Source organism: Hordeum vulgare, chromosome 1H (assembly GCF_904849725.1).
Source record: "Hordeum vulgare subsp. vulgare chromosome 1H, MorexV3_pseudomolecules_assembly, whole genome shotgun sequence".
Classification (NCBI taxonomy): domain Eukaryota; kingdom Viridiplantae; phylum Streptophyta; class Magnoliopsida; order Poales; family Poaceae; genus Hordeum; species Hordeum vulgare.
The window spans coordinates 12,601,412-12,614,807 of record NC_058518.1 but is presented as its reverse complement, the minus strand read 5'-3'; the positions used below and the strand labels follow the sequence as shown (position 1 = coordinate 12,614,807).

At 43.0% G+C, this 13,396-nt stretch overlaps 1 protein-coding gene across 1 annotated transcript; it reads right to left on the bottom strand.

The window, feature by feature from the left end:
* Positions 1 to 894: 894 nt before the first annotated feature.
* LOC123404747 (homeobox-leucine zipper protein HDG7-like) lies at positions 895 to 3,067 on the bottom strand. Its single transcript, XM_045098696.1, has 4 exons — positions 2,950 to 3,067; positions 1,887 to 2,167; positions 1,689 to 1,806; positions 895 to 1,193 (listed from the first exon to the last, which is right to left on the bottom strand). Exons 2-4 carry the CDS (start codon positions 2,159 to 2,161, stop codon positions 930 to 932), a joined length of 657 nt encoding a protein of 218 aa, XP_044954631.1. The 5' UTR covers positions 2,162 to 2,167; positions 2,950 to 3,067; the 3' UTR covers positions 895 to 929.
* Between the last annotated feature and the right edge of the window lie 10,329 nt (positions 3,068 to 13,396).

Genomic DNA, 13,396 nt, shown 5'->3' with positions numbered 1-13,396 from the left:
ATTGAAGATATTGAACCTTTGGTGGAAGAGTGTATTGGATGCGATGAATGTTGGTGACTTGCAACAACAGCTTCGGCAAGCAGTGGTGCCAGCATTTGTTGGACTGCATTTTGGTGGTGCTCCTAGAGTAATGAGTCTCGATTCATGTGAAAATCATAGGTTTGAACTTTATTGGTTTCACATGACAATAACATTGTTGAAGACATTGTTTTTGGGTGAACTCAGACTTTTTCTAGGGTGCAAACCCAAAATCTTCGACCAGGCAATGACAATGTGAAGTATTTTGCTATGTTTTCTTGGGTGCATGTAACAGGGGTGCATAGAGCTGGGGTGCATAAAAACCACTTCACATAATTCCTCACATGACCATCGGAAACAACAGAGGATCCCAAGGAGTCCGTCACAAAACATTGATTTACGTGTAGCTTGTTACGGGTCCTAATCATCATCCTCCAAGCATGGCTCTACAGGTGCACACATCGGGGACTCCGTGAGGTGGATGGCAACTACAATCAACTTCCAGCAGTGGCTCCAGAAGATGAACAATCCTCACATACCACTTCTCAGTCGCCAAAAAAGGATCACTGACAAAGGTATTTCAATTCTGGCATGACATTCAAATTGCTGCTTGTATGTTTCTTCTTTTCTTTGGATACAAACTAAACGATATAATGAAGGGCATTGGACTGAGCTTCATGGCAATGCCATCCCAAAGCCACTCACAACACAACCCCTACATTGCTGCCATGATTGCTCGACCTCGTGCCATCCCACGAAGCAACCACGACGGCCTACGAAAAGAAATAAACAAGCGGCCAAGTCATGTACAATCACACACAACATGCATGGCTCATTATTTGCAAATAGAGCAATCAAGAAAAATTAGGCTTCATGCGGTAGAACTAACGTTGGGGAACACGACGGCGTTCTTAGTTGCGGGTCAATAGGGACCACATGCCATTTCGGTGGAGACCGTCTTTAAGATGGGTGGTGGCAAGCAAGAGTTCTTCCTTGAGCTTCATGTTCTCTATGAACAAGCGCTGGCGCTCTGAGATATCCGAACTTTGTACCATCGCCCCTCTGCATTTGAGGCAAGTGCTATTTTGCATTGCCGAGATGATGGCTTGCCTTTCAGATTTTAGCATCTCGTTCTCTAAGTGAAGATTGTTGATCTCCCGCCTCTGCCTCTTACCCTGCATTTATTAATTTTAGGTATATGTCATTTCAGTGGTTTATAAGAGTATGACACCATGTTCACCAGGGTAACATAGTAGTACTACTTGTGTGTAAATTTTTGTGGTGAAATACATTTTTAAGTGACTTGCACAAAAATAGCAAGATGTTATATGCCGAACACATGTACTATTCATTATAAAAGTACATGATTTCTTTTGTACAACTCACATTAAAACGTATTTTGATATGAAATTTTACAACATCTACATAATTGTTTAATTATTTTCATTTCAAAAATATAACTTGCTTTTTGTATTTTTGAAAAATCTCGCTCCATGGACCAAGAGCGCCAAAAAGCCTCTCTCATTTCATTGTGAATTCAGATGCCGAACAATGCTACTATGTTAAGTGGAGTTTTACTATTTAACCGCAAAGCTTGCATAACTGCATGTCGTAGCTGACCCATGTGAAAAAATATCATGTAGTTCACCATCGAAAAGAATAGCATATACCTTACAGGAGGTGCGATGGTTTTGGAACCAGAACTTGACTTGCTGGGCACTCATGCCAAGCCTCTCGCCAAGGGTCTTCCGGAGTTTCTCATTTGGATAAGGGAATTCCTGGAAGACACTACATATCACGTTAATGAAAATGAATTAGTACACATCATCTTCGATATGTAAGAAACATTGATTGAGTATGTATTGTACACTTCAAGTTGTTGGAGTTGTTCTCCGCGGAGACGGTGATAATGGGCACGCCTTCTCATCATTCTCTGCTCGCTATGGGTCTCTCCAATGTTGTTTCCTTGGTCTACAACAACATTGTTGGCATTATCAATATTTCCTGCGTTGGAAGTGGCTCCAAGTAGACCATAGATCTCATCACCATGGTCGTGCTGGAATAGGCGGCTATGTTCACTTGTCATGAAAAGGTCAAGATCATTGTGCACATCACTATTGTGTTGCGGCCACTCCCCGTTCATGGTGATCTGTTATCATGAGACAAAATGTTTAGTCCCCTGAACTAATATTATAAGAAAAAAACATGTAGCAGTGAAAAATGAAACCACATAGAAGGAAACGCCATACAAACTCTACATCTCAAAGTACATTTATATTTTCATGGCTACAATCCGTAAGAGTTTCCTACACCGATCTAGATGTAATCATGTAGACTTTAATTACGCTCTAAATATATGTTGACATACTTTCCTGACTTCAAAATAATATATTCATGACTATCTTCGGCTAAATACTTCAATAATTTCAAAACATATATGCTCTACATAGTAATGCAAAACTATTACTTTCCCATCACATCATGTTCTTTTATATTTATCCGAAGAACTATACTCTATCTTTATATACATTGGGATCTATCTATATATTCCATATATGTGATATATTTAAATAAGCAGGACCTACATACAACAAAATAAGTACCAACTACTCCTAGAAATTATAGAAGTGAGATATTAAAATGTACTATTCGTGGGAAATCATATTAACCATAAATTATAGCATGATAGGCATGGTAATACAATAAGATCTATTTTACCTTTGAAATATTAGCTTAGTTTGTAGGAATATGCTAGTCATCTCCCAAGCAAAACGATGTAACACTACGTTCTACGTGTATCCACTCATTCCATCATGGATCTACCTATCTTTTCCAAGAATACATGGTATGGCAGACATCGTGGAGTATCCGTGCTTAAATTTAGAAGTTATAGATCCAAGGACAACTAGAGTAAAAATGTATAAACATTACCGGTGAACAGTTTCAGCAAATACCGTCAACTTTGGTAGTGGTCGTCCTTAGAACTTCGATAGATGAACCAGGCTGAACCTGTTTTGTTTCTACTAAAATATCAAACTCATTCAGCAAAGAATAGCCATGGACGTCAGAATTTAAAGCCATGGGGATCATGCAGAATTTATCCCAGGACCCATGATTAAGGCAAGAAATTACTTGTATCCAAATATAAGGCTCAATGGGGAATGGCTTATCCGGCGAATTTATCCCAGGACCCATGATTAATGCAAGAAATAATTTATCCGTAGAACTATACCCTATCTTTATATACATTGGGGCATGGCTTATATATAGTTTATAATTGATAATCATTATTATATTCTAAAAATAGAAAATTAGTAGTACCCATTATCAATAGAAAGAACGACTTAGATCCTTCCCTCAAAAAAGAACGACTGAGATCCATAATATGTTATTGATCTACATTCCGTACATGGACATAAAGGGTTCTTCTACCAATACTACATACAGATCATGTTTTTTAGGGAACAAAATTATGTCTATTCACCAACTGTGAAGGCAACACAATGCATAACACTAGCAATAATTTCCATCCGAAAAAAGGCTCATATGCCATGGATTTTGAACGTTGTGGCATGGCCTATATATAGGGCATAATTAATACTCATTAAACATATTTGTGAACTGAATATTGGCATATTAATAAAAATATACTATATTACTAAACCAATAGAAAATGGGCGGTCCAGATTATCAATAGAAAAGAACAACCGAGATCCATTATATGTTGTAGATCAAAATTATGTGCATGGACATAAAGAGTTTTTGAGCCAATACAACATGCATACTATGTTTTTGTGTGGGAAAGACTTCCGATCTATTCATCAACTGACAACGTAGCACAAAGGGCACCAAAAGCGCACGAGGTAGAGGCGGATTCAAAAAAGGCGGTGGCGGTGGGTCCAATGTACACGGGGTGTTGCCAGCCAAGACGTTGCTTGCGTGCTTGCCTGCATGCCAGAATCGCGAGCTAGGCAGGGTTGCACCAGGGTGTGCCGCTGCTGCGCCGTCGGGAGGTGCATACTTTTTATTTGTAGAATCATACCAATGGCGGGCAGGAAATAAGGACCGCCACAAGCACGTTTCCAGTGATTGGCGGGTAAATATTAACGTCCGCGATTGGTAGTGTGTGTCGTTATTGCTGTTAGTGGATTACTAGTGGCAGCCTCTAGGTAAAGCGCACACTGCTAGGTCTTTACCAGTGGTGGGTTAGCAGTGGAGGGAGGTCAGTGGCGGGCGTCGTTGAGAGCCTCGCCTGCCACTACTGGGTTTTTGGCACCCGACACTGGTTGGCATTACTACCTACAATAGTGATATACCCACCTGCTCCGACTCCACGATCTCTAGCTTCACCGACTACATCTCGGAGTAGTCCATCTTGACAGTCTCGCATGCATTGGGTGATATAGTTATGTAGCTGCTGGTGTGGACTTGGATTAGATGAATGCTTACATGGCTTACGTATCATGTGATATTTTTAACTTGCATTCTTTCTTAAATTTTTTTTTCTTTTTCTTTATAAATGAAGTTGTATGTTGTATACAAAGCGAGGTGTCGAGGAATCTACGATTCATGGTCAACAAGCAACCAACAAATGCTTCGTTACAAATGCAATTCATTTGGTTCATTCAATCGTAGAGAGGAGGCGGAGAATTATTACAACTAATGTGTACTCGATGCGAAGAGAAATCATGAGTTAGGCAATGGTGCAATCCAGCTTAACGATTGACTGGATTGAAGAACTTGATAATCCTCTTTCAGATTGTCGTGGTGTTGCTTTTATCATGTGGTCGTATGTAGACATGCATGGACCACTTTGTTATTTAGTGAGAAGGAAATTGTGCTAAATAATTACTTTACAACTTCATATGAAGCTTTTGTACACCATATATAATGCATTTGTGAGTTTGTTATTACGTATGTGCTCCTTATATAATATAGAAAGTTCAGTAAATGGATATTCTTGTTATATCTATTTTAATTTAGGTTCACATGGAAAATTAGGCAGAAACCAATGCTGACAATGCATCTGTACCGAGTTTGGCTGTGACAGAAGAGGCACGTGGCACACGTTGGCAGTTTGGCTGTGATGTTGCCGAGTCACTGATAAAAGTACTCGGCAAAGGGGAGTTGCTGTAGCTGCTTGTCTCAGTTAAGCCGAGTGGTGGATCTCGGTAATGTGCACAAGTTTGCCGAGTGGTAGCTCTCGGCAAAGACCTGATGTAACATCTTAAAATTATAAATTTTAGAATATTAATTATTGAAATAGGATTAATCAAAAACTTGATTGTGTTGATTGATCTTAGCTAAATTTTGAATAAGAATTGAAACGATTGGAGTTTAATGAATATTAAATGAGAGGGAATAAAAGGACTTTCCGAGATATTCATTTGGACCTTATTGTTGGTTTGAGAATATTCAGGAATTTCCAATTCAAAAATGAGAGAGGATGATATGACTTCCTCAAATAATAATATTGGTGGAGTAATTGAGTATTCTCTCATTTCGATTTTGAATATTGACAACAATTTTCATTCAAAAAAATAAAATATTATGAGAGAAGGAAATATGACTCCTTCAATATATTTTGTTTGCAGATTCTTTAACTGTTATTTGGTTTTATCTCTGAAGTTTTAACATGTTTTGTGGAACATTTACAAAGCCCCAAAATATAATTTACAAAAGTTTTGTGTGTATTTTATTTAGTTTTGGTTGCTAAAAATTGTTCATTATTTTTTATGTAGCTATAGTGTTTTCCTGTGTGTTTATAGTATTTTAGGAATTTAACTGATATTTTATTTTAGCCAAGAGACTTTCCTATGCACGATTTAGTTTTCGCAGTGTTTACTCTTCACCTTGGGCTACAGAAGCACAGCAGACGAAGCCCATTTCTATACCTCGCACATGCGAATTATTGAAATAGCAGACCGGCCCATTTAGCCCAGCGAGCACCTACCCCTCCACTTCCTTTTTTTCTGTTTTTCTTTCTCAGCTCTCCGCCACTGACTATGGGTCCCACCCTGTCATCCTCTACCTTGCAGCGTGTAATCTGGGACACCGAAGCCGATCCAGAATCGATTGATTCAAGGAAAAGCATCAAAATAAACTGGTTGATTATCACCACATGTAAACCACCCTCTGCGTTTGACACGTGCCTCTGCGACCATCCACCGCTTCCCCTCCATGACCTTATCTATTCCCGAACATCTTCTTCCACACATTTTTCCCCTCCTCCACCCCTGTTCGTCACTCCCGAGAGAGGAGTCCCATGGCAACGCCGCCACCTTCGCGTCGACGGGCTGCCGACGCTACATTGGAGCACCGCGCATCGGTGCCGCGGCTGCAGTGGAGCTCCGCCGCGCTGGTGTTGCGGCTTCACCGGGGGATGCAATGGTGTCCGCCGGTGCTGCAAACGACGAAGCACGCGCATCGCCGTCGCATGTTCATCCGCCCGTCCCTGCCATGTGCTTCACCACAGCAACCCCATCGGCGTCTCGCTGCGTTGGAGCACCGCCGTGCGCGGTGGCAGCACTGAATTGACGCTTCGTCAGACGCCATCGTGGTGCTGCCATGAAGCTCGTGGCACCGGCGTGGCGCAGTGAAGCTCCACCGGTGGCGCACATCGAGATGCTGCCATGAAGCCCGCCACGCCGGCGTGGCGCAGTGAAGCTCCGTCGGTGGCACACGTCGAGGTGTTGCCATGGAGCTCGCTGCGTTGGCATGGCACAGCTTCACTGGTGGCGCACGTCGAGGTGTTGCCATGGAGCTCGCGGCGCAGAGTTGCGTTGAAGGGCCGCCGGAGCTGCAGTGAACCGTCAACGGTCGTTCGAGCTCCGACAAGGTTGCAATGAAGCTCCGACGAGGTTGCAGTGAAGCGCCGGGTCGGTAGCTGAAGCTCCGGCGAGGTTGCAGTGGAGCGCCGCGGCGGTCGTCGGAAGCTCCGACGAGGTTGCAGTGAAGCGCCGGGTCGGTAGCTGAAGCTCCGGCGAGGTTGCAGTGGAGCGCCGCGGCGGTCGTCGGAAGCTCCGGCGAGGTTGCAATGATGGACCCGTGCTGCCATGGGAGACTGCTATGTGGTGCTGCTATGGAAGCTGTGTGGTGGCCTAAATATATGGGCCGATCTGTGCTTGACATCTATCGCCTGGGGGTTGCGTTTGTTTTTTCACCACAAATAATTTTTATGCCCGCAATTATTTCTGTTTCTCGCTCCAGACGGTATGCGCGGCCAGGTCAGCGTCGATCCTAATCAGCACGTAAACTCACGTAGCTCTACGTGGGTGTAGCATTATTGTATATATAGGGCCGAATTAACTAATGATCAAAGCATTACAAAGCTGCGCACATGATGTGCGTACACAAGACAACCCTCTCAAAACCAAATAGCACGGATCTAAAATAAGTTACGACACTACATCATAAAAACTCCACATCATTAACCTATCCAAAACATCCATGAAGAAACTAGGTTGTATATAGCGCCAATTAGCTAATGAGTAATGAGAGAACCGGCGTCGATCACAATCAGCTCGACTTTCCCTCCTGCTCCGCCGTTTCACGGGCAGCGGCTGCCACGACGTCCATTATGCACTTCACCAGCGCCTCCCGCGCGCTGGCGCGGGCCTCGTCGGCGTCGGCGTCCGGTGGTGGTTCTTGCCCCACGCACGCGGCAGCCAACGCCTCGATCTTGTCTCGGCATGCGCCTTGGTTCAAACACTTGATAGCCATGTCGACGACGGCATAGGGTTGCGCCGACGGGTGAGGATCCGCTGACGAGGACGACGGGGATTCGCTCTCCATGAGGACGGTGACGATGATAGGCGGTCTAACTACGAGAAGATGTAGCTAGGGCGAAAAAACCGTGGACTCAGATGGTTTTCGTAGCTAGGTGTGTGCTCCTTTCTCTTGTATTTATGGATGGATGAACGCACGTACGTACTTTGATATCGAGATGATGATGAGTTCGACTCGAACTAGTATTCTTGTCCGTCACCAGTTTCGTTCTGAAGTCGTCCGTCGCTCGGAAGCCGAACGAACCAGGTTAATTTGGGCCATCGCCATATACTAAGCAAAGGAAAATAACTTGTCCCTCGGCTGTGCATTAGCCTGGAGCAAGCAGGAGCAACTAGTTGACCAGTGTTTGTTAGGAAGACCCCCAACTATCACTCGATCACTCCCTGAAACGGAAATAACGTTTTTTTCGTGTTTTTTTTTTTACAAGAGGTGTAATTTTGCTTTCCTGAGAGGCGCGGATTTGCTCTTGTGAGAGCCTCGGCCTGCCATTCAGAAAAGAAAAAAACTTCCTTTTTATGAGATGTACGGTTTTGTTTCGTGGATTTGTTTGTACGAGAGGCACGATCATGCTTCTCAGAAACGAAAAAAAATGTGTTTTCTATTTTTTTTTCTTTCCTGAAAGGTATAAGTTAGCTTTCACGAGAGGCACGGCGGATGATGTGTACACACTAGTAGTAAACATAGATTTGTTCTTTGTCAGATCAGAGCAACAGTCCTGATCGACTTACGAACCGGGACTAATGCGTGCATCAGTCCTGATCGACTTCGAACGACCAGGACGCCGGTCCGGACTCGGCGGGCACCAATCCTGGTTCGTATGGGACCTTTAGTCTGGGTTCCATCCACCAACCGGGACTAAAGGGTCCGACGGTTCGTGTCTGGAACCGGGACTAAAGGTCAGTCTTCAGTACCGGTTTTAGACATCAACCTGGACTAAAAAAATACTTATATATATATATATATATATATATATATATATATATATATATATATATATATATATGCTTGTACCTACCCATTCACTCTGATTTTTGGCAAATCATACTCATAGAGCATAATGGCAAAAAAAAAACGCCAGCAGACCCACATGTCACATCTACAAACTAGACAAGTCAACAACCATCTAGGGTTTTGATATCAAGTAATGCTTCTTTTTGATGTGTTTGATCCCATCGTAGCACTATGTCTCCAGTTACTACTACCCACTCGCGTCACCCCTTCTAACACCAACTTCTATATCTTCAACAATGCAACACGCTTACACCGATTGACTCAACAGCTAAACATCAGAAATTCAAACTCAAAGATAGAGAGTAGAAGATGTCAAACTATGGCCTGTCCTCGAGGATGCGGAGCTCTGGCAAGTGCCTTCCTGCGGCCACCTCGGCACAATGCATGCCACCGACCGATGGGTGGCCGCGCTGCGCGGTGGGTTGACCTCATGCACATGGGCCTCCACCGGCGCCGCTTCCATCGGTGGGTTGACCTCGTGCACATGGGCCTCCACCGGCGCTGCTTCCATCGGTGGGTTGACCTCGTGCACATGGGCCTCCACCGGCGCTGCTTCCACCGGTTGATTCCAGGGCGGCAATGTCGTCTCCTATATGGCTTGGCTTCTCTCCTCTTCTATTGGCTTGTTTGGTCACCTAGAGTCTCCGGTTTTCGGGGACAACGATAGACGATGATTTTGTTGTGCTAGACCATCAGGGTGGTGGTGCGGCCCTGTTAGGTGGTAGGCAAACTTTGGCAATATGATACGGGAGCGTCTAAGTCGGCAATTTTCTCGGAGCTTGCGACGGGAACAAATTTACTATATTTTGAGAATGTTCCGTTTTGAATTTTCCTTTTTCTGTATTTTTATTTTCTGGATTTTTGCTTCTACTTCTTTATAGATATGTTTGGTAATTTAAACTTTTGTTTTCAATTTTGAAAAAAATTATAAAATTACAAAGAATTTTGGAATTTTTACAGCATTTTTGTCACTGAAATAATACCATATTTTCAGATGTGCCAAATAGCTTGAAATTTCAATGACGAAGGCCAAATGCCAAATTACACTAGCATGTGCATTTTTCTCTAAAAGTCAAAAGATATTAGGACGTGGCTACCGAGCTCAGCGACGCCCGCTCGCGGTAGCGGACGCAATTGCGAACAACAACAAAAAAACCACGTGCATTTATTAGCATTTAAAAAAAAATAAAAGTCATAACTTTTGATTCGAATCGGAATTGAGATCCGTTTTCACGGCTGACTTTCTTGCGACGAGTTCTTTAAAGATAGATCCCATATGGATAGTTTTTGACAAACTTTTTTGGGCAACTTTTGATGATACTGATGCAACTTTAGTGTTATAAAAAAGCAACTCATTTTTTAGCCTAGTTGGACTACCTATTTGGTTGATTTTTGTAAAAATGGGAAAATCACACAAAACATAAGACGCATTTAGTGCGACGTACAAGTAATTGAATGCGGTTGATGCTTAATTTCCTACAAATACTATGAAATTGCTAAACATTGATGCCTAGTTTCCTATGAATGTTGATTAGTTGTGTATGGTTGATGCTTAGTTGCCTACAAATACCGTGAAATTGCTGAATTTTGATACTCAGTTGCCTACAACTGATGATCAATTGCCTACGGTTGATGTTCAGTTGCCTGCTAATTGTAAATAGTTGTCATAACTGTACTCGAGTATCACAAAAAAAGTTAGCAAGTTTTAGTGCGTTTTTGTGCAACTCCAGTACATTTAAAAAGCAACTCATGTGTATTTTTCATCATTATATTTAGCGATTTTGATGATTTTTGCGAGCAAATCGTGTAAAATTTGAACAACTTGTGTAAGCTTGTGGGCAACTATTTGAACCGCCCCCCATAAATTTTTTCATTACCCCTATGCATCTTGTGATATGTCCTTATTTTCGTAACTAGTTAACACCCGTGACCTGATTAGTCAAAACATGCGTGCTCGGTAGCATAGGCGGCAAACTATCCTAGAAAAAAAGGTTGTCGTACGATCCATCCCCACATAGTTTTAAAATTTGGAATCATGATAGATATTTGATTAAAAGTTTTCGACATTGTATGTAACTTATGTCCCTTAATGGACAACCACAACACGAGAGCTGCTTTCATATAGCACTAAAGTTGCCTCAAATATCATCCAAGGTTGCCGATCAAAATCTATACATATGGGATCTAGTTTTAGGGAGCTCGGCGTAAGAAACACAACCATGAAAAGTATCACCGTTTTGACGCTCGGTTCAAAAGTTATAGTATTTTAAGAAAAATGAAACGGAATAAAGTGAAATGACATTATCGCATTCATGTAGTAAATCCTTGCTGCACACTCCTGCGTTCGTTTCAGTCAAATAGTGCAGCTGGATTTTTTAGTATTTAGGAACATATTAATACCGTAAAACAAGCACATATTTGAAATCATGGGGGCCTGGCTCCTGTCAGCCCTCTATCTCCACAATTGGGTGCTAAAAGGCCCAGGGCGTGGAGGAGGTTTCCTGCTGTCTTGAGAAGAAGAAAACAATAGAGCATTGCATTCACCTCGTTTCGCCGCAGTCGTCAAATACCGGGCGAGCTCGAGTGAGGGCAGCGGCAGTGCAGTTCCCTAGGGAACCTTGCTCCTTTCTCTCGTCCGGACAAGCGCATAGCGATAGATCGGCTGCACCCATTGGGTCCGCATGGGTCGGCGGAGATCTTCTGCAGGTGTCTCTGCGCAGGTGCTGGTGATGCATTTGGGTGTTGGTGACATGACAACGGCGATGCATGGCGTCGCTATCTTCTTGGTGTCGTCGTCCATGAGTTTGGCTGCTTATCGGTCATGGTCGACGATGCTCTAAATAGTGTGTGTGTTTTTGCCTTGTGTTTCATTTTTTGTCTCGTTTTTGAGGATTTCCTATCCTTGTTAAGACGAGACAAGGGTCTGCTTGAAAAGGGTGGTTAGCCGGCGCGCCATACTAAAAACCTGCTTACTGGGGGCGCCGCATGAGATATTGCAGGCCAAAAGCGTTTACAAAGTGTATGTAACTTACAAGAAAAGTGCATACATAAAAATACGGTTTTGGGATTTATCGGGTACCTAATTTTTTCAGGCATCAGTCACCTCTTCCTTTGTTCCAACATCACCGTAGAAGAAGAAAGTCAGTGCCACATTACCTATTTTAGTGGTGGAGGCATAGAGGAACATCGAAGGAAGGGAGGAAGAAGATAAACAGTGCATTGTCTACAGCCGTTGGATGAAAATCCGATAGTGCCTAAAGAAAGTGACTGGTAAAAAAAAGAAAAAATCGACGCCTGCCTGACATATAGTCGGTCACTAAAAGATAACTCTCTCACACATAAAAGAAACAAATAACCTGACCCATGGTACATGAGGTTAGCAAAATCAAAAATTCATAAAGAATCAAATATCCTTCCAAGTGAAGACATCAAAAACGTGCTAAATGTAAACACACTAGTACTTAATAATTAATCGACGTAAGACATGCATAATAGAGCTTTTCTTTGTCGAATCTAAGAAGGCTCGGTAGATCACTTTTGCTGCTAATTAAGATGTAAATATAGGGGCTATGCTTGGCTCGATGTCTTTTTGTCGGCGTTGCGGATGTAGGACTCGTACGCGGCGGCGCTAGCAAGCATGCACTTTCGCAGCGCCTCCCCCGCCTCGAAGCACGCCGCTTGCTTCTCCGTAGATCCGTCGACCTCCTGGAACGCGTCCAGCACGGCTTCGAACTGATCCCTGCATCCGGGGAGGCACATGAAAGCCTTGACTGCCCCGTCGATCATCTGCTCAGGAGAAGAAGACGACGACCACGACGATTCGCTGCCCATGATGAGTTGGCGACGACGATCGATCGATGTCTGTCGCTGTGGCCGGGACTCGATGGTTTTCGTGCCTAAGCGCGTGCTCTTAGTATATTCCCTTGTGTATATAAATAGGCGTACTACGTACGTTAGTACAATATATATAGTAAGTACTCCTAGCTAGTACATACAGGAATTTGAATCCAACTGATATTGTTCTGCTTTCGGAATCTATTCTGACAGAAAACTGATATTGTTTTTTCAGTCTTGGATTCGCCCTTCTTTTTGCCCATCCCTAGCGCTCCAAGGAGGGGGCGAAATCTGGTGATTGAAAAACGTTCGTCGATTTGAAAAGAAGTTCACGAATTCGACAAAAATGTTCACAAAAGTGAAAAGGTTCAATAATTTGAATAAAAGTTCATGAATTTAACAAACAAACGTTCATGAATTAAATACTTCTTTCACGGGAGGCCTCCCGACTGGCCAGTCCATTGTCGCGTGCAGAAATACAAAAATAAAATGAAATAACAGTTTTATGTACATGCTTAAATTATGATTTATATAGTCTTTTTATTCAAACTTTGCATGGATGCCGATCAGGGGCATGCCCACCATGCTAGCAAAAGTTGAGATCATTTCATGAATCTCCAAAAAACACCATATTAAACGGAGGGTGTTCGGGCAGGTTCCGCCGGGAGCTCGTTTTTTTTTGACATCCCTAAAATGGCCCCAATTTCTCATACATGCTTTTGCACGGCCAATTCAAGGCACCATG

Coding starts and splice junctions, on each gene's coding strand:
- LOC123404747 (XM_045098696.1), bottom strand. CDS start 2,161: ATGAACGGGGAGTGGCCGCAACACAATAGTGATGTGCACAATGATCTT. Junction 1,807..1,886: donor CAACTCCAACAACTTGAAGT/GTACAATACATA, acceptor CGTGATATGTAG/TGTCTTCCAGGAATTCCCTT. Junction 1,194..1,688: donor ACCATCGCACCTCCTGTAAG/GTATATGCTATT, acceptor TAATAAATGCAG/GGTAAGAGGCAGAGGCGGGA.